This window comes from Protopterus annectens, chromosome 17.part0 (assembly GCF_019279795.1).
Source record: "Protopterus annectens isolate FY-2018-M chromosome 17.part0, PAN1.0, whole genome shotgun sequence".
NCBI lineage: Eukaryota > Metazoa > Chordata > Ceratodontiformes > Protopteridae > Protopterus > Protopterus annectens.
The window spans coordinates 140,605,365-140,627,345 of record NC_056751.1 but is presented as its reverse complement, the minus strand read 5'-3'; the positions used below and the strand labels follow the sequence as shown (position 1 = coordinate 140,627,345).

General features: G+C 41.1%; 1 protein-coding gene across 1 annotated transcript in view; it reads left to right on the top strand.

Annotated features, from left to right (window-relative positions):
* TMEM39A (transmembrane protein 39A) overlaps nt 1–21,981 on the top strand; it is a 448,606-nt gene that overhangs the window by 377,651 nt on the left and 48,974 nt on the right. Inside the window, exon 6 of the mRNA XM_044059483.1 lies at nt 15,626–15,813. Within this exon, the coding sequence (XP_043915418.1) occupies nt 15,626–15,813 (188 nt within the window). The remainder of the gene's footprint in view (nt 1–15,625; nt 15,814–21,981) is intronic.

The following is a 21,981-nucleotide window of genomic DNA, read 5'->3' as shown; positions in this document are numbered from 1 at the left end:
CTTTAAGCTTCAACAAGCTCTTGATAGATCAGGCTTCATTTAACCCTGGAAAAGAATAAGCAGCAGTTGCAATTTGCCATTCCACTTCATCCTCTTCTAATTTGAGTTCCCGGGGGCCCCCTCTTTTGTTATGTTCTACTTGTAAAACCACAAATAAGAAATTGTGACTTGGGAAAATAAGGGTGTGTCTGGCTAAAACACTAGTACTAGTTTTGTTCATAATGCTGTACTGGTGCTCATAAATCCTCTGTTTTAATTTCCTCTCTGTTTTCCCGATATAAAATGCTTCACAACCGTCACAGAAAGCTCCATAAACAACCCCTAGAGAATCACAGTTGTATCTATCATGGATGTAATATACTTTATTTCTGATTTTTACTCTGTCAGTTAATTTAATGAACTTGCATTGACTGCATCTCCCACACTTTGTCATGCCTGTATTAAATTTAGAAGTCCTTTTCGGCCTTTCAGCCAAACCTTTCAGGTTTACACACCCCTCCTAAAAGTTAGTTGGGGTGTCAAACCTAAAGAACTTCTAAGGTGGGGATCATCCGAAATAAATGCCCAGTTCTTGTTGACAATTTCTCTAATGACTCTAGAGTCAAGTGAGTAAGTTGTTAACAGTCTAGTTGATTTGTCTCCCTCCTGTATGTTTGTTGATGCAGGAGATGCTATAATGTTAGTGTGTGACTGGCATGTTATAACCTTTGTGTAATAGGTTCATAGGTTCATACTAGGCTATCTGCCCTAGGGCATTTATAAGCCTAGCCAGAGTTGTGTGGCTTTCACCACCCCTTAGGTTGAAGAATACTATACCCATTAGTTTGCCGTGCCTCTGTCCAGCAGTGATACAGAGATGATCCCCGGGGTAAACCTACGATCTCCCATCCACTGGTCAAGATTCCTCTTGAACAGAGCCAGCGAGGTGCTCTGTCTCACATGGACCGGGATTCTGTTCCACAGCATAGGGAGTCTCTGGGTGATGAATCTGTCCCTCCAGCACGTCCTATTTATATCCGTGTTGAGGTTTAAGTCTCTTGCTCTTGCGGCTCTGGTGGATTTGGATTTTTTGAGGTGGAGCATGTCCATTAATTCCGGGTTGGACATGGCCTTGTATGTCAGGCACAGGTCACCTCTGAGCAGACGGTATGCGACTGAATAGAGCTGGAGTTTCTTCAGTCGGGCAGCATATGGCATATTTTTGAGCCCCTTTATCCTTTTGGTGAGGAACTTTTGGGGTCTTTCCAATTGCTGCAGGTGTCTGGTAAGATACATTCCGAATGGGGCATTGTTAGGGGGTAAAGTGGCCTAATGACCTTTTACTAATGACTTCTTCAAACACAGTGGCCACAAAGGCCATTGGATACCCTCTCCTATTAAACATGGCTCTTAACAAGTCACATTCAGTAATAAAATCATTGAAGTCACTAACCATTCTGGTAGCCCTTACTGCTAGTCCCTTCACCACTGCTTTTTTTCTGGTGTAAAGGGTGACAAGTAGAAAAATGCAGAAAGGTGTTGGAATAAGTTTTTTTACGGTATATAGTGGCTCTAAATCTGTGGTTAACAAGGTCCTTTGCTAAATGAATATCCAAAAAGTCAATGTAGTCTGTGCCTATTTGGAAGGTAAAATTCAAAAAGTAGTACGAGTTTTAATCTCACTGATGAATTCATCTATCAAGTTTACTTCACCCTTCCATAGAAAAAACATGTCATCTTGGTACCCAGTGTACCAGACCACATTGTTCTTAAAGGTAGGGGAATTAAACAAATAGGACCTTTCCCAGTAAGCCATGACAGTGTTGGCAAAACTGCTGCCACATGCAGCTACCATAGCAATGCCACTTGTTTGGCGGTAAAATTCATTGTTAAAAAACAGAAAATTGTTAAGTAGTACAATCTCAAGGAGAATTTCAATGACCTGCACCTCTTGGTTGTCCATGCCTCTCATGTGCACAAAATCCCTAACCCACTCAATACCAACTAGTTGAGGGATTACTGTATACAAATCCTTAATGTCTACTGTAAGAAACACTAAATTGTCATTAAAGTCCAGGTTATTAATGGACTTAAAGTGCCATGAGTCCTGACAAATTTGTTGTTGCATCTTGAGTATTGGTTTAAGCTTGGAGTCAACGTATTTTGCACAAGCATACGATATGGAACCACGACCATCCACAATAGGTCTAAACGGTGGGTTAGTTAGATTTTTATGTATCTTTGGGGTTCTGAAAAAGGTTGGTATAACTGGAGCAGGCATAGACAAATAATGGTATGTATCAATGTCTATACTCCCTTCCAGGAACAAGTCAGAAAGAATCCCATTGATAGACTTGTATGCTCCATTGATCTAGTTACGCCTGACTTTTTCGTATGTTGTACTGTCTAGGACCAAGTTCATTCTACAGTTGTAGTCATGTTGATCCATGAACACTAAACCTCCACCTTTGTCAGGTTGCATGACACGCACTTAACAAATATTCAATAAATTGATGAAATCACATTCATCCAGAGTGATATTTTTATGGATGTTACTGATATGATGATTGCTTGTGAACATTCTCCGAAAGTCAATTTCACAAGTTTTCTCAAAGAGTGCTAGAGATTCATGCACAGGAGGTTTGAAGAGGTTGGACACCCTGACACCTTCTGTGAGAAGTGAGTTGGCACCCATGAGTAATCGTAGATTAAGTTTACGAACGAAAAGTTTTAAGTCAATGATAAGTTTGACCATACTGGCCCTCCTGTTAAGCCTTTTGAAAAAAAAGTCCACCATAGCTTTCTCAATATGCAGGGAACTAAAATTATAGATTTTAAAGTCCCCTTCAGAACTGGAAAGGATCCTAGGAGATTCCAAACTCATCTCCTCTTCCTGTTGTAGCTATTCCTGTTTTGGGGCTGTCTCCTGTTGTTGGTAGGTTTGTTCGAATGAAGGGTTTGTGGCCCATTGGGGTCCCGAAAATCCTGTTGGAAATTAACATTCAAAGGTATTTCATGCTGTTGTCCTGAATGTTGGGCTGCCTAAGGTTGTTGATTATTTTTAATTCTTTCACTGCGACGAATAGGTTGAACTATGTCTGCAATGTCATTATTTGCCATGGCATTGCCATTGGCACCCAAATGGTCCAACTGAGCATTGCTATTATTACTCAGAGGTGAATTCCTAGCAAGGGGAGGTGGTGGATAAGCACATCTTTTGGAGTAGTCGTTGAGGTCACTCGATAGTTTTTTCTTTTTGACATCAATAAACTTGCTTAAACTGGTATCTATGCTGAAAAAAATGTGTGCATATTCAAACCGATACCTTGCATAATCTTCTGCATTTGTGATAGCACTTTTCAGCTTATCCAAGTCGCTCCTAAGTGAAGCAATCTGGGATTTGTAATTATTGATTAACAACCCCAAAAACTCTGCCTTGTTTGTCAAAAAGGGCTATAAGTTCTAGATGGAAAGAAGAACAATTAATAAGCCCTGCTGGATAGCGCCACTGGCGCAAACCTTTTCGAATAACAATTTTGTGGATGCATTCCTCAAGGTAGGAAACTTCCAACTGCAGTTTCCTACACTTGAATAATTTTTGTTCGTACTTGTTCAAGTTATTAACAATTAAATTATTTTCATTGTTATCACCATCATTGGTAACCGCAGTACCAAGAGGTACATCGGTGTTAAAAAAGGAAACATTCCTTGAAAAGGAATCAGTAGTAGGAATGTCACTTACACTAGGAACATTAAATGAAATGCGTGTTTCCGCTGCCGTGTGTCTAGGCAGGCTCAAGTTACTCACTGCATTGCCTGGATTTAAACATGTAGAAACTTGGTTACCCGAACTAGTCGAAGGAATTGCAGCCTGTGCAGGCTGCCCGGTGCTATGTAGAGTAGCAGGAATCAGTATAGGCAACTCAGCAGAAGGTGTAGAAGTGGAAGAACAAGATGTTCCAACATCTCTCGAGATCGACTGTGTATTGTTGATTCTTTGAGATAAAGAATCAACTTTCTTCATCAACTCTTGTACCAGGAGTTTTAAATCACCCGCAGCATTCGCTTCAGAGGTGCTGTTTAAACCATTGTTTGTAGAACCATCCTGGGAAAATAACGGTTGTGATAAGCCACTCGCCATAACCACAAGCTAAAAAACGCAAATGCATTTGCGTTTTTTACCTTTCTATTTGGGTAAAAGTCTTGCAAGACTCCTGGGTTGTTTCCGTAATTTGCCAGGGTTATTACATGGTTTGGAAATATCTTTCCCCCCTTTTTGGACATTTCTCAGCCTCCTCAGGAACAACCGCCCCTTTTTTCAGAGGTGCTTCAGGTCTTGTTGGCTCAAGGAACAATTTAAGAAGTTCCAACTCTTCATGGGAGAAGGGATTTTACTCCAGAATGGTTCCCAGGAAAGAAGACACCTGGAGATAGATTTCTTTCTCAGCCAAATACCTTTTTGAAAGTCCCTTCTTTTCAGATGGTATCCCTTTAAAACCTTGTTTCGTCTGCTACTTCCTTGGGCTTTTCTAGTTTCCCTGGATCTCAAGGACACTTATCTACACATTCCTCTTCATCCCCTTTCAGGAACTTTTTATGTTTCTCTGCTTCCTGGCATTTTCAGTTCTCTGCTTTGTCCTTTGGTCTCTCTACTGCCCCATGGGCCTTCACCAAATGCCTTGCTCCTTTGATTGCTTTCTGCAGGCTAAGGGGGATATGGGTCTTTCCCTACCTTGATGACCTGCTTATTCAGGCCTCCTCTCAAGAGATCTTACTTCAGCATCTACACTTCACAATTTCCCTCTTGCAAAGCCTGAGGTTTACAGTAAATTTCCAGAAGTCATTCCTGACTCCTCAGAATCATGTTTTTCTGGGTGGCAGAATCCAGTCTGTTCTAATGCTGGCATCCCTGTCTCCTCCCAAGGCCTTAACTCTCATTGCTTTTTTCAGTCCCCTTCTTCCTCTGGCTTCGGTCGCAGTCAGAGAATTTCTGAGGGCTCTGGGTTACATGGCTTCCACCATTCCTGTGCTCCCTCTAGCTAAGCTCCACATGAAAAAGCTTCAGTGATTAATTAATTTTCCCTCAACCCAGGGCTTCCTTTTCAGCCTCCAGTCCTCTTTCAGGAATGTTTCACAGATGCTTCTAATGTGGGATGGGGCAGGTCTCCTTCAGCCCTCTGAAGGTACAGGGCCTTTGGTCGCTTCAACAAAAGACCACGGTGTCAGAGATCAGAGCTCTTCTGCTGGCTTTTCAGGATTTTCATTCTGTCTTTCTACCAGGGCCTGTCAAGATTCTCAGTGGTATGTCAACAAGCAAGGGGGGGGGGACATAGCCTTATCTCCTTAGCAGGTTAGTCCTTCAGGTTTGGGAGCTAGCTTTCCAGTTTCAGGTGACCCTTCAGGCAGTTTCATTCCTTCAGATCAGAACATAGTGGCAGATTCTCTGAGTAGGTCCATAACACTATCCCATGAGTGGATGCTTCACAGGACTGTTTCTGAATGTTGTCACTTAGCTTCCTCTATTTTGTGTCAGACTCCCATGCCATCTGGCCTTGAAGGTGGGTGCTCTATTTTTTCATGGAAGGGAGTGTTTCTTTATGCCTTGCCTTCCCTCCCCTCCCTCTCATTCCAAAAGTCCTATTCAAGATAAAACAGGGTGCTCCCAAAATCTTGCTGGTGATTTCCTTTTGGCCCAGACAGCATCAGTTCCCTCCTCTTCTGCATCTTGCCAAGGGCAGTCGTCACAAGTTGGACCTACTCCCTCTCTCATCCATCCCCACTTGTCCACACTTCAGCTGACATTGTGAGTGATAGGGTTTAGATCCCCTACAGACACTTTTTTTCTGAGGATGTGCTTCGAGTCCTGCAGGAGGTTTTCTGTTTGATGTCTTTCTCATAACCTGGAAACACAACTGTGGATGTTCATTTGGTTCTCTTATTCGTGTGAATTTCTCAATGCTGGGTTGGCATATTCTTTTGTTAAGGCCCACCTATCTGCTAACTCTGCTTGTCTGCCTTTGACTCCCCCTTTAACGTCTAGATTTGAGGCCGCACCATTTTTTAAAGGCATCCTTTACATTAGGCCTCCCAAGAAACCTGCCCCTCTTTTCTGGGACCATAGTTTTGTTTTAGAAAAATTGACTGAGGATCCTTTTGAGCCTGCTGCTTCATCTTCCTTACAGCATTGTTCTTGGAAGACTGTTCTTCTTTTGGCCTTTACTGCTGTCGGACGGGTGTCTGAGCTGCAAGCCCATATGGCTATTCCTCCTTTTCTAGTTTTCCATAAGGACAGGGTGTCCCGTCCTTCATACTAATCCTGTTATGCCCAAGGTGGTTAATGAGTTCTCTCTTAATTAATCTATTCATTTGCCCACTTTCCCTTCTCCACAGTCTGCTAGTGGTAAGGTTTTGCACTCCTTGGATTTGTATAGACAACTCAGATGTTATTTGGATAAGAATAAAGCTTTTGCTTAAATTTGAACAGCATTTTGTTTCTTTTCATCCTATGTCTTTAGGTTTGGCTGTTTCCAAGCAAACTATTTTTTTCTTGGACATCTAAAGCCATTTCCTTTTACTATTCTTTTCATGGAAACAGCCTACCTTCTTCTGTTAAGGCTCATTCCACTAGAGCTGTGGCTTCTGGCGCTTTTTTCAAGGGTTTGGATACTAATTCTATTCTTGAGGCAGCAGTCTGGACTTCTGTGCATACCTTTACTAAGCACTATATGTTGGATGTGATTTGTAGGGCTAGAGCTGGCTTTGCCAGGACCATTCTCCATGGCTTCCTGGAGGGCTGTGCTTGGACGTTCCTTCTCTCAATCTTTTTCCTGAGCTTTTGCAGTCTCCCTATTGTAAAGAGTAATGCAACAGTGATATGGAAGGACATGGTACAGTTGTGTATGATCTTACCATAACAGTAGATGTCCTTCGCTTCACTGTTGCATTATTCATTCCCTCCCTCCTCCCTCCGATCCTTTTCCCTTCTGGATGTGTTTACCTATTTTTATTCTTGGGCTGTTGTTCTTACTGGGGATGTTTCAGTTCTGAGAGTGGTATGTCCAACATCATCTTTATGCCGTACTCTGTGCACGGGGAGCATACCTGTGACATATGGCGTACTCTTTGCTCTTGTCTATCACCTGGCTGAGTGTCATCCCTCCTGCACTGTTGACTTGCACCATTATTACCTCCTCAGTAGATTTTTTATTTTCTCTCTCTACCTGACGTAAACCTGTCACGTATTGCCTGTATAGATCTGTTCTACATTCTCTGTCTGGATTCTGTAGCTACTCCGCTTAGTCTCATCCCACTTTTCCTCCTCAGAGCCATGCAATAAATAAACTATCTTAACTCCTCTACAATACCTCAGAGTGTTTATTTGTACACAGTAGATTGGTATATCGGCCTAACGCACAACACTCTAAGCAAATCCTGTATTATCTATTGTATGTAAATGCTTTGCCATTAATATGTATTTTTAACTGTTTTTTATGTACAATATGTGTTCGTTTGTAGTTTCAATTGCTGTACTTTATACTAGATATGCTTTATGTTTTGCTTTTGCCTTGTATCTATTGGAGTGTTTCTCCCTGGGTCTCTGCTAAAAATGGTCATCTGCCTAGTCGGATATCCCGGTAAACAAATATCAAGTAAGTAAAATAAGATTTATACTGGCCAGATGTCAGGCTGCTCTTGGCAGGGGATCCCTTTTGTAAAGAATACTGCAGTAGTGAAGAGAAGGGCATCTAACATTATGGTAAGGTTTTACACAAGTGTACTTTATGTAATGTTGGAACTTTTCTTGAGCTTTTCTTCCTGGTCCTCCTCTGAAAAGGGGCCCAGTCAGACTATCCCTATAAACAAATGCAATAAATAAGTAAATAAGAGAAGATTCTATGTGGCTTTGCTTCTCAGGATAATGTAGTGATGTCATACAGAGAAAGTAGACCCTTTCTGCTGTGAGAAGGCCTCTGTGAGTTTGCTTCTGCCTCACCATTTCTTCCAGGCATAGCCCCTCTCCCTATGAATGAAACAAATGTTCCCTTTGCAGACTGAAGAAGGAATTTGCATGCCATATTCTCTTGCCCTCTCCGACACCAGCTAAGTTACCCAAGAAGACAACTCCTGTAGTGTAGCATTCACAGTCCTATTTACCACATAAGGCATGCATTGCACAGTGAGCAGTCGCTAGATTCACTTGACATCATTGTGTTCTAGGTGTGGCACAGTCAGCCATGTCATAGAGCTGTTAGGATCTTTCAGAAAAGAATGTACTTGGACACCAAGCCATCTCTGGGAACTGTTAAGATAGACCCAGATTGTACTTCTCAGTAAAAGGCCATAGGGGCTTTTCCTCCTTTGGAATGAGACAAAAGAGTTCAGTTTTTGCCCCTGTCTTCTTCTGAAAGGGATGGAAAGATACTGTACCATCATGGACCTCAGCAGCTTCAGTGAATGCATCCCTTACATCAGATTGAGTTTTCAGGAGGGTTGTACCTTTGCTGCCATGGGGTGCTGTATAGTATTACTGGACCTGATGGATTCAGTGGAGCAAATCAGTGTCTGACATCCTCACAGGTAGATTAATTTGAATTGTTCTCAAAAGGCTCAGCTGTCAGTCCAGAGTGCTGACACTTGTATTTTCTTTACTACAGAGAGAGTGTTGACCAGGGTTTGGGCCACGGTGGCAACCTTGAAGTGGAAGGAGCTAAGAGCTCTACTGTTTGAATGACTGCCTTCCAGTGGCCTGTCTGAGGAACTTCCTACTAGCAATCCTGTAGTGGACGCTGATATGTTTGTAGTTCCTCATGGTGATCATAAACTGTGAGGAGTCCACTATGATTGTACTTCAGAGAATTACCTTCATTACTGTGGAGCTGCACACTCCATTGATGATCCTTCTGGTGTACAGAGAGAGTCCAGGGGTCCTGGTATTTTTAGTCTGGGAGTAGCATCAGGTGAGGGTCCCAGATGAGACTGTCCTTCATCTTCTGAGATTAAGGGCAGCTGTGGTTTTCATGGTCTTATTAGTATGTGTGCAGGTCTTACAGTGGGCTGTGAGTTGTCTGCAGCTGAAGAGTCACCACACATTCTTGGATCTTCTCCTTAGAGCTGCATGGTCTTGGAGTGGTGGAGAGTATCAGCTTTTGAGTAGGTGTTCCATTCGCACAGCCTATTACAGACTTTAATGATGAATGCTTTACCGATGAAGTGGGGAATTCACAATGGCTCCTCTGTGATTCAGAGGAAGTATTTCCTTCCTGCCCCCAGAAAGGGGGCTCCTCATTACCCATGTGGACCTACATACACTGGCTGTATCTGTAAAAGCCTTGAAAGAGAAACTTCTGGGGCCCCGTCTGTATTTGATCTAGCAGCTAGTCTGGAATGTGGTACCAAAGCAGACAAGGGGGCACAGTTGTTCCATGCAGAGAGATAACTATCTGGTAATGGGACATCGACAGAAATTGTCACTCTATCAGCACTTTACATGCTGTGTGAAGTGAGTTTGCTGGTTGCCTCACTGAGCCGCCTTCCACCTCTGTCATAGAACTATGGATTCAGGGGCTTGTGTATATTGGAAAATATTCTTCTGTGTGTGCAAAGAGGATCTTATTGCTGGGAACCCTTATGTATAGGGTGTCATATCTGTTCTTTTGTAATGAATCTGGTATCTTAATAATCCAGTCCATGTTTCTGTACTGAAAGTGGCCTCAGAATTGGGTTGTAACTAGTTTATGGCCCTGATTTCTTTACTAGGATAGAGGCCAGGGTCAAGAGAGCTTTTTATTCCCTTGATGCTGTCTTCCAGTCTGGGTTCTGTCTGAACAGAGTTCATGAGCTCAGAAAGAGGGAAAATTGTTCATCTTTGTTCCTTGGAATGAAGGGCTTACAGTAGCTAAGGAAACACTTTGTAAGCTGTTTGAAAAAACTAATTTGTGTTTTTTCTGTAAGATGGTGAAGCAACAGTTGACCAATACTTCTTTCAGAAGCCATTTCTCCAGAGGTATAGCTACTTCTGTTTCAGTGATGCCACCATTGCAGCCGTCTGCAGAGTGACCCCTTGGTTGTCTGTTTACAACTTTGTGTATTATTTTACATGCTTTCACCTCCCTTTCTGCTAAGTATCTAGCTGCCTCCTTGTAGTCTTGAGCCCACTCATTTCCTCTCAACTGGGGATACCCAGCATGAGGGCAAAAGCTGACTTAGAGAAGCCGTCATACAGGCCACTATAGAGGTGCTTTGTACCCTCAGCAGCATCTCCAGTAGTGGCTAAGAAAGCCTTTATAATGGATCTAAATCTTTACTGCCGTGATCTGCAGTACTTCCAAGTCCATACTTCCACATACTCTCTTTTGAACGGTTACTGTTACCAGCCTTGGTAGCAACAAACACATTCTCTGATCTTTGTGCCATTTAGTTGCCTGCATGCCTCCATTTGCTGGTGATGGAAAGGTGGACCTGTACCACCCCTACCTCCAGGATCGGAGAGCTAGCATCAGCTGATCATTCACATCCTTTTGTACCCATCTCCTCCAGCACCTGGGCCACTAATCAAACTCCTGTCATCTGGGTCCTAGAAGCTGAGATCACCTTGTATTATTTTTAGAATGTGATTCTAGGAGTTGTTTTCTGACCTCATGCCTTTTAGCCTTCCTCCTGCTGTGACTTCTTTTGAGATTTAAATTGTACTGCTGGAGATTCTTCCCAACAGTTACCCACAATGTCTGAGGTTTGGAAAGTACCAAGTCAATTGATCAATAAGGAGATGTCCTACAATGGGTGTGTGCTACCCTCTTGTCACCACCATATCCAGACTGCCTCTGCATCCAGTAATTGCATGTGAATTTCCCTGTAGTTCAGATAATTCTGGTACTCCTTCATTACATGGCATAACTCCTGGCCCACCTGTCGAACTGCTTAATGGAAATTGATGCAGTGCTTCTGGCTGAGTTCCAGCTGTATTCAGTAGTCATCAGCTTCTTCCACAGGTCCTTTTGTGTTTTTTACTCCCACAGGTATGTACATATAAACTGAACAACCCCCCCCCAACACTCTCTCTCTAGTTTATCCTCTTCTTAGTTGCTGTGCTACATTGAAGAATGTAGTAACTGTGACATATACAGCATGCATATCATCTATCTTAATACTGTAAGTGGGGAAAGAAAGCAAAACAGTAATAACAGATATGCAGCAGGAAAGTAGACTTTAGTTCCCTAAATGGAATTATACAAAAAGTATTGATCAGGTAACTAAAAGTTGATAACGGTAGATGTTTTGGGTTGTGTTTGATGAGATGTCAGGGATTTGAAAGATTTAAGGGATGAATTTATGAATTTGAAAATGGTTATTCTATGTAATTGCAAACGAGCCCGTTAGTATAAAGGAAACTGAAGTAAGGCAAAGCTGCAGACAGGTTAGTCTTGATGCTGAACTTGTAGGTTATTTTAATTCTTGCTCAAAGTAAAGTACACGTATAAGTGCACTTAAGTTTTGAGACTGTATTGCTTGGCCAGCTTAATTTACTTGCATAGACTGGCACTAGCATGGTTATATCAAAATATTTTAATTTCCATATATAACCTAAATCTTTGCTTAAGTGTGATAAATGCAATTGATAGGGGGATACAATCCACTGTGATTTGTATTACCTTTGATTATGATCACTTTATACTACTGAGACATTTGAAACTTTTTTCTTTATCTGAGAACCATTTAGTGGACCTTCAGATGTTTATCAGGAATGGAGTACACTGAACTAATGTAAAATTGTGTGATATCAGCAAATAGCAATGAGTTGTGCCATCCATAATTCAGTGCTGATCCCTCATCCTTTCAGTAGTTGTAGTAGTTTTATGACAAGGAAGCATGTTCATCTTGTGTATAGTTGACAAGTTTAAAATTTAGGAATGTGTGCTGTTTTATAGATTGAGGAACTCTTGTTTTAGTAGGAGTGGTGTAAATTTACTGCTCAACTGTATTCCAAAATATGAAACGTTTTGTGCAGCGATATCAGGCAGTAAAACATACCATATTGATAAAGGAAAATATGAAATTATTGGACATTTACAAATGTCTTGGTATACCATTTCAGCGAAGTATAAACTTTGAAAAGTGTGTCAACACAGTATTTTGTAAACTGATATTTGTGTAGTAATTAGAAAATCAAAGAAAATGAGTCCATTTTGTATGAGCACAGTAAGATCAGTATTGGATTATTTATGTTGTTACAGTATAAATAGAGCAAAGCATTACAAAGGAAAGTAATTTTGAAGTTGAAAATGCAAATGTAATATAACGTGAATAGTTTGAACTATAGAAGTGTGGATAAACCCTCCCAGTAATTTAAAGCACACAGAAATGAGTTACTGCTGAATCATGTAGGTTCGAGGGAAATTAATAGTAAATCTAATTTGAGGGAACATGTAACTAAGTTGCAGAGAGCTTTGACAACAAAAATTATTACAGATTGATTTGCTGAAATAGTCTGTGTAATGATTTGCCTGAGAGAATTAAATTTGTTGAAAATCTATTGTTTAAAGCAGTATGCTTAGTATATGCATCAAGTAAATGTGACATCTAATATAATGAACAGGCATGTGATAATGTGTGATAAGGAATGAATTAGTACCAAATGTCCTGGCCTCTGCTGCCCGCAAAATACTGGTGCGTTTATGACCTGTGGTTGCATTTGGTACATCAGTCCAGTGAAATATTGCATCTCATTATAGGCAAGGCATCTGCTTTGTGCACCAGTCTTTTTTGGCTTGCACAGAATACAGTCTTGATGTGCTAAACTTTAAACCTTGTAGCTTGCAAAAATACATGGTGGTTACAGTTGGGGGATATAAGAGCTTGAAACTTTTGGGAACTAAAACAGTGCAAAAATATTGCCCCAAATTTATCCCCTTTGAAGGTCTTCTAAGGTGAACAAAGTCATGTAGGGCTTTTTATACACTAGTAACAAGATGTTATAAGTTACCTTGTATATCACAGACATGTGGGGGTATCATATATTTCAAAGCTGAACCAAATACCTCAAGTCCTGGCTTTGCTTATGCTCAAACCCAGGCTTATCCTCCCACCTTGCAATTTCTAGGGATGTCCACCCCTAAAAAACCTGTTATGTAAGTTTAGTTCCACAGCCACCCTTTTCCTCAAGAATTACCTTTCCCTCCTCTTTCTTCTTTCACTTTTCCTGTCTGCACTACCTTCCTTTTCTTATCACCATAATTGGTCATAACACCTGCAAAGACCATTTCTGACTGACATGTTTCACCTCTTTCGTATCTATGCAGTTATGAAACCTTAATAAAATCGTAACGGAATTATTTTTAACTTTCTGTTATCCTTCCCATAGTATACTTCCTCACATGTCAACAAAATAATTTCTACTTGTGTTTCTCTTTTTCAGTTTGAGCAGTTTATCTAAATGGCCCTCTGTCTTCTTGTATATGTATCTCCTATCCAAGTTAATTTGTTTCTTTGTTAACTAATGTACTTTATAATCAATTCTACCTTATGATATATTGTATAGAAGCTTTTTCTGTGTAGAATGTGACTGTGAATTACTATAATTTTTATCTCTGTACACTGGTTCTTTTGGAGCTTTTCTCCCCAGACCTCCACTGAAAAGGGGCAGATTATTCCCTAGTGGATTATCCCGGTAGACAAATGCAATAAGTAAAACGGTGCAGATTCCACAATACAGGAGTAATATAGCAGTGGTGTAGAATTCATTCCAGTAATTTGTCTTTGGATTGCATTGTTAGTTGCAGCCTCTGTCTGATAGCTTGGAAGCAAATATTTACAGAGCACGCCATTCATTCATCCATTTATTTATTTGTTTGTTTGCTTATATTTGTGTACCAGGGTAGTGCATTGATCTCAATGGGCCAATTGCATTAATCAGTGTGAGAAGTGACCACTGAGTGAACTACCTATATACCTAATTCAGGCATTAATTCCTTGAATGATAACAGCAGGATCTGACTGACTGATATTTGGTGTTTGAATCTCATCCTTCTGAGGGTCACAACAAGGTTGCACTTCTTAATCAGACATCTCTATATGAGTTCCTCCATAAGTGGCATCTGGATGAGGGGACAAGAGTCATGAATGGTTTATATATGGCAGGGGATAGTCATAGCCAGCATCTTTGCCAGGTTTGATTTCGATCAATTTCTCTTTATCTAGATAGCCTGTAAGCTGTCTTGTGAGGAGATTAGTGGTGCCATACGGTACCGAGAAAACGTGACATAAAGCCTTAGTGTAATAGTAATACTGCAGACCTCTCCCTCTGATGATCCCACCCAGTGGCAGCATATCAGGGCCCAGTATTCAGCACTGAAAAAACATGCAATTCAGTGTAATCATGGTGGGGGTAATTCTGAAGGTTCTGTAGCTTTCACTCACTCGTTGCCATGTAAGCAAACAGAATGAGTCCCACATTTCAGTCCATTTATAGCAAACGAAATGGAGTTACCTTACAGAAGTGTGTGTGTGTGTGTGTGTGTGTGTGTGTGTGTATTTATGGTGGGTGGGTGAACTTAATTTCTTTGAATCTTGCTTTGGTTAACATCTGTTTAGTTAATAAAATTTGGTTGACAAAGCAGATGGTTGACAGATATGCAAGATCACACAGTTTCCTGGGTTTGAGAATATGCCCTTTCCCTGATATTATGCAGTCTCAGAGTTTGTGTGTGTGTGTAAATATATATATATATATATATATATATATATATATTTGTGAGTATATATAGTTTGTGTGTGTATATATATATATATATATATATATATATACACACACACACACACACACACACACACACACACACACACACACACACACATACACAATTAGCAGGGGGTGTTGGTGGTGCAGCCTGTCACATGGAAGGTGCAGGAGGCTCCCCCACCCCATAAAAACTATGTTTGTTTGTTTTTTTTTTATACTTTTCAATTTTGCATGTGTTGAGGTTATTTCTTGGAGCATGCATAGTAGGCTGTTGACCTTGGCATTGTCTGTTTGTGGTCAACATTTGGAACATCAACATTTGAGTATTTCAATTTAATTCAGTAGACCTATATGATGTCTGTAAGTCCAAGCAGATTAACATAGGAAATAAACACCATGCTAGGCAGTTGAGGGCCACAGTTCAAATTATTACAGGTACTGAAGTACTTTTTAGGTCATTTCAGTAATCTATTGGTTATAATGTAGGTTTGCAGCATTATGCTAACAGGTAGGTGCTTAGGAAATATAAAAAAGGCTTTTGTAGCAGTATGTTATCATTAGATGACTTTCTTTTATTTTGTACATTGTATTAACGTCCTTAGAACATTTTCATTTTTTTGCACTGAGTCTGTTGTATAAAACAAAAATAACTGCTTGATGTTGATGAAGTAAAGTAATAGCAGCGACATGGTCATTTTCTTTTATGCAATATTATTGCTTTAGGTGATCACTGATGAGTGTGGCTTGCTTTTTTTCATTTATCATTGCTCAGTTACAGAAAAGTTAAAGTAGCCCCTTAGTAATGCTAGATTTCTTTTTCAGATATTTAATTTCAGATTTAATAGATTGCAAAAGTTGTTTTGAACACCAAATAAAACTGTGGCTTATTTTTGTTTGCTTTGTTTTACTCAGAGTACACAGTACTATGATATGCGGTGGTCATGTGAGCATCTCATAATGGTGTGGATCAACGCCTTCGTCATGTTAACAACTCAGCTGCTGCCATCCAAATACTGTGATTTATTACACAAATCGGCAGCACATCTTGGCAGGTGGCAAAAACTAGAACATGGTTCCTACAGCAACACACCACAGCATTTGTGAGTATAGTCTTGGTGCAAATAATAATGGGGAGGTGTGATGCCTTTGTGTCTGTTAGTAAAGGAAATGCTTATAGCATATTTCTGTGGTATTAAAATTTTATGTATTGAGCCAGGACATAGGAGAACCCAGCAAAGACAACTGAAGCAGTAAGTGCTGCTACCCCCCCCCCCCCATAGCTCTCAACCTCTTAGCACAAAAAAAAAATCTGGACAAATCCAAAACTAATGAGGGGACACAACCCTAAAAATAGGGTAAACGTTTAAATATTACTTTTATAAGCTTAGAAGGTTGCTAGAATACAATTGTATTACCATGCATTTTCTGAAGGAAATGAAGTCACTCAAAATCCAGTCATTTAGTGAATTCAGTCATCACTGATTTGTCACAAAAACTGAGAAAACTACAAATTTTATGAGGAACAGACCAAAAATACGAGTCAAAAATCTGGACAGTTGAGAGGTATGTGCCTCACCCTGATGTAATTCTTGAACTTTTGCCTCACCCACTGCCGTCATTTACAGGAGACTAGAGCGGGCCATCAAAGCACTAAAGCATGCAAGATGCTTCATGAAGACTTTTAAGGCATGTGGAAAATCCCTTTGCCACCAGTGATATAATCCAGCACCTCCAATCATATAAGGGTTATATATATACTGAGATATTTGAGCTTATGTTGACCCATGCATGGAATGGGCTTTGGAAACCTGAGGTCATTTACTCTCACTAATGCAGATTTTCTAAACAATTGCTTGGAATTACTGCAACTAAAACCCCATCCAAAATGAGAAGGGATAAACCATTACTAATTCTTAATGTAGTGATTTTCACTTGGATATAAATTGCGTTTGTTTACATACCTTTGGACATATACATGTTGTCAAAAAATGTATGAACATCCTTCTTCTGTGTACTGTCTGGCTTGGGCTTACACTGTTGGAAACTCCTGGTGTTCGGGCTGAAGTGTGATTCTCAAACAACTTGGAAATATATCACTGATTGATAAGTATATTTCTTGTCATTTTGACCTTTGAGAGTACTACAATGTCTTAAATTTGACTGAATTCTTTTTTTTTTGCCTCACTGAATTATTCTATATATTTTCTGGCATTGTTTTATGTTTCTTATCTGTTCTGAAACAGGGACACCCCTCCCAGTCTGGTGCTAACTCTACTTAATACAGAGAGAACATTTGAAAAGCCCAACCCACTTAGGTTTTTAACCTTGCATTTTTCTTCTGCTCCTCCTTCCTCTCTCCTTGCACTTTATTAAAACAAAAAAAATTGCACTTTGTTTAGCTTTTGCCCCTTCTTAAAAGTACTCAATTGTATGTATTCTGCTGCATTTATTACTGCTTGGTAGCCTGATTAAATTGTAACTGTTATTCTAAGCCTTTTGATTTAAGCACTTGGGCTTCAGACCAGTTGTTTTACATTAAGGTTTGTGGTCTGCACTGTTGAGGCAGGACAGGTATCTTACATCCTTCTAAGTTGGGAATTGCTGATTGAAGGCTCAGTGTCTGTTATTCTAAAAGTGTATTAGTTCTGGTTTAAGCACTTGGGCTTCAGGCCAGTTATTTTACATTAAGAATGTTTGTGGTCTGCACTGTTGTGGCAGGACAGGTAGCTTACATCCTTCTAAGTTGGGAATTGCTGAATGAAGGCTCAATGTGTATTATTATAAAAGTGTATTAGTTCTGGTTTAAACACTTGAGCTTCAGGCCAGTTATTTTACATTAAGAAGGTTTGTGGTCTGCACTCTTGTGGGAGGAGAGGCTAGATTCTGCCCTTCTGAACTGAGAATTTCTGTTTAAAGGATTACTGTGTCTGGTTATTTGAACTCTTTCTTTCTGAAATTGGTGTGCCTTGTTTGCTGTAGCATAGACTAGATTCAGGCATGCTGAATTTAGCCTTGTTTGTATAACTTGAGCACTAATCCAACCCATCTTTTTTTTTGGAGAAGGTACCCCTGCACCCTAGTGGCAGGAGTGTGCAGTTAGAACTTGTCTGATTGAAGACTGCTGGAACAGGGCTCTGTTGTGAGCTTTTTTTACTGGTTAATTGGGTAATTTGTTTAAATCAGTTTGCTCGTTTTCTATTATGTAAAAATTGCACTTTATTCATCTGCTTTTACTGTATTTGTATTTCTTTCTACTTTATTGCATTTATTCTGCTACATTTATTACTGCTTGTTAGTAGCCTGATTAAATTGTAACCATTATTCTAAGCTTTTGGTTGAAGCACTTGGGCTTCAGACCAGTTGTTTTACATTAAGAAGGTTTGTGGTCTGCACTGTTGTGGCAGGACAGGTAGCTTACATCCTTCTAAGTTGGGAGTTGCTGATTGAAGGCTTAGTGTCAGTTATTCTAAACGTGTATTAGTTCTGGTTTAAGGACTTGGGCTTTGGGACAGTTATTTACATTAAGAAGGTGTGGTCTGCACTCTTGTGGGAGGAGAGGGTAGATTCTGCCCTTCTGAGCTGGGAGTTTCTGGTTAAAGGCTTATTGTGCCTGCTTATTTGAACTGTTTCTTTCTGAAATCGGTACACCTTGTTTGCTGTAACATAGACTAAAGTCAGACCTGCTTTGTTTGTATAACTTGAGCACTAATCCAGACCATCTTTTTCTGGAGAAGGTTCCCCTGCACCATAGTGTCAGGAGTGTGCAGTTAGAACTAGTCTGATCGAAGACTGCTGGAACGGGGCTCAGTTTTTAACTTTTTATTGGTTAATTTGTTTAAATCAGTTTACTCATTTGCTACTGTTATATTAAAAAAAAAAAAAAAAAACACTTTATGCATCACCGCTTAGCTAGGGTTAAACAATTCCCAGTGCCATAAAGTCTGCTCTTCAAATTTTCCCTTAGAACTAGCCAGTTTTTTAGTTTTAGCTCTCAAATTGTTTTCTTTGAGCTCAGAATTTGTAAGCACTAAATAAGCTACAACTTACTACAGCACACAACTTTCCTCACTTGTCTAGAGGAAAACAGTTTTTAGTACTTAATAAATAAGCACCTATCCAGGAATGTCTAATGGTCAGCTCCCAGTGTTTTCTCCTGTCTACCTGATGAATCTGGGCATCTTTGGGTGATACAGCAATTGCCTCATGTACACTGATAGCCCTCTTCTCCTACCACCCAACGCTAGAGCCTGTGAGAGAGACACTTATATACCCAAACTGGAAGCAAAGCGCTCTTCACCCAAGACTGAGCTAGACAGTCAAGAGGAGAAGGTAAACACTTGCACCATGCCACAGTCATCACATAGTCCCTCAAAACCTACACCACCAAAACACACACATAGCAACACAAAACGGACACCTGCATTCATGGAGGCTCTCAATAAAAATCTGCTTAAGCAACAGAGACCTCTAAAGCAAAAATGCAAGCAACTTCCACCCCTCCCCCAACACAACCCAAATGACACATAGCCCACAGAGTCAATGTGCCACTCAACCACAGCCCATAAAGGCATAACAACGTACCCAACACTCTAGTCATAGGTGACTCTATAGTCCGGCACACTGATGTTCCACTCACCGGGCTAAACAAGGAGAAAGTTACTGTCAGCTGCCCGTCTGGTGCCAGGATCTGCCACATAACGCATGCACTCCGGTCACTCCACAACAAGTACAAATGTGACTCTGTCATTGTTCATTTTGGTGTGAATGACCTGAGAAGTACCTCCCTGGGCTACATGAAGAGACATGGAGGAGCTCCCCGATCTTGTAGCCCAGGCAGATATGACCCTAGCCCTGAGTAGCATCCTGCCATCACCCAGAATGATACCACAGTACAAGGACAAAATGACTTCAACAATTGGCTAAACTTCTGGTGTCATTCTAAGGGGCTACAGTATCTGTCTGCGTGGGATGACATGATCGACAGACCACGATGCATTGCCAGAGATGACCTGCACCTGTGTCCCCTGGGATTCCGGATACTGGCTAAGTCTCTTGCCACCCCTATAGTGCCTTTTTTAGGCAAGGTTCAAATGACAAATTCACCACCGTAACAAGCAAAATCTAAGGGTATTGCTACTCAATGCTAGAAGTCTAAACCTTAAAATGCATTCATTCAAGGCATTCCTTAAAATGGAGAACATTGACATCTGTGCAGTGACAGAGACCTGGTTCAAGGCTCCAGAGAGCAGCCATGTATTACCAGGCTGTAATTCATACCACACCTTTCGGCCACCTGACCTGGACCGAAACACTAAAGGTGGAGGTGTGTCCATATTCATTAAGGATATCCACACCTCCAGGATAGTTGCTCAGCATAATGCACCCGAGATTATCCAAGTGCAACTAACTCTGGGCAAGACCGCAATCCAAATTGTAACTTGCTACATTTCCCCCACCATGCCCCAAGATTCCCACTCCTCATTTCTTGATACACTGGAAAATATTAGAATACAACCCGGCACCCTAATAATGGGCGATTTCAACTACCCCGCCATTAACTGTGAAAACTACTCCTGAACCAACTCTTTTGCTCAACGTTTTCTGGAATTCATAAATTCCAGCCCCTTGGATCAACTTATCCACACCCCCACCAGGGGCAGTAATGTCCTAGATCTGGTCATTACCAACATGGGCGACTGGTGTTCCACACCAGAGGGTCAATTCCTCGTTAGTCAGATCCGACCACAAGCTAATCACCCTAGATGTCCACATCCTGCCCCCAACCCCCATTAGGGAAACCACCGTAAAAAATCCTCCAAAGCCAACTTCACGCTGCTTAAGACAGAAGTGGAAAACTTCATGACACCCATGCAGACGGACAATAGAGGTACGACTGCTGAATCCTACACAAATGCACTTTATAAGCACTTGCATGAGTGCATGGATCATGCTATCCCTAACAGAACCAAGATGCTATCCTCCAAAAAAAGGAAGCCAATCTTGGTGGTCCCCTGCCATAAACTCTACAACGGAAGAAAGAAACTGTTGCAAAAAAGTAAAATCCCATGATTGGTGGAACTCCCTGGTCAGCCTCAGTAAGAAGCTGAGATCCCTCATAAAATCCTCCAATGCTGGTTACAGAAACGAAATTGCCACTGATTATAAAGACAACCACAAAGCATTCTATAACTATGTCAAGAATCTCAATGGCAACACTCAGATCTGCTCTGAGTTACAGCACAATGGCACTAAATATACAGAACCAACTGATATTGCCAACATCCTGGCAGATAGGTTCAGTGCAAACTTTACCCCCTTCTCACCCCCCTAAAGGGCCCATCTCTATACCGGAAGAATGCAATGTTCCTGTAATCATGGCTGCACAGGTAAAAAACACACTCTCCAAAGCCAAAAACACAGCATCCATGGGACCTGACAACATCCCAGGCTGAGTTCTACACGAACTACAGAATGAACTGGTACCCCATCTAAGCACCATGTTCAGTCATAGCCTCACCTCAGGCTTTGTGCTCATTGAATGACGCACAGCGACGGTTATCCCACTCCACAAAGGGGGGAGCCACCACGGACCCCGGGAACCGCCACCCCATTAAGCTAACGAGCCTGTTCTGCAAGGCTATGGAACTTATAAACAAAGACATTGGTAATCTCCAAACTCTGGATCCCACCCAGTTTGGGTTAGTAAAAGGCAGATCATGTCTCTTAAACCTGATAGACTTCTTTGAAGCAGTCACCAAAGCCATAGATGAGGGTAAGGTGGTTCACACAGCCTATCTAGATTTCACCAAGGCTTTTGACACCATCCCCCACTCTGGAATTATAGATAAACTCACTAAACTAGGTATAAATCTCTATGTCACAAGATGGGTTGCCAACTGACTCACTGACAGAACCCACACTGTGAAAGTAGCAGACTCCAAATCCGACTTCAGACCAGTGACAAGTGGAGTACCACAGGGTTCAGTCCTGGGTCCTCTCCTATTTATCTACTTTTCTGAAGTACAGGCTAACACAGAAGGTCTTTAGCTAACGAAGTTCGCAGATGACTGCAAACTAGGAGCCATAATCGAAACTCCTAACGATGTGGACATCCTACAAAAGGGCCTCACTGAGACAGATGCCTGGTGTCAAAGCCATGGCCTCGAGCTCAGTGCCAAAAAGTGCATTGTCATCCCCTTTGGTAAAAACTCTGTACCCATGAGCTACCACATAGGTGGTAGTCTACTTAACACTTAAAGCGTATAAAG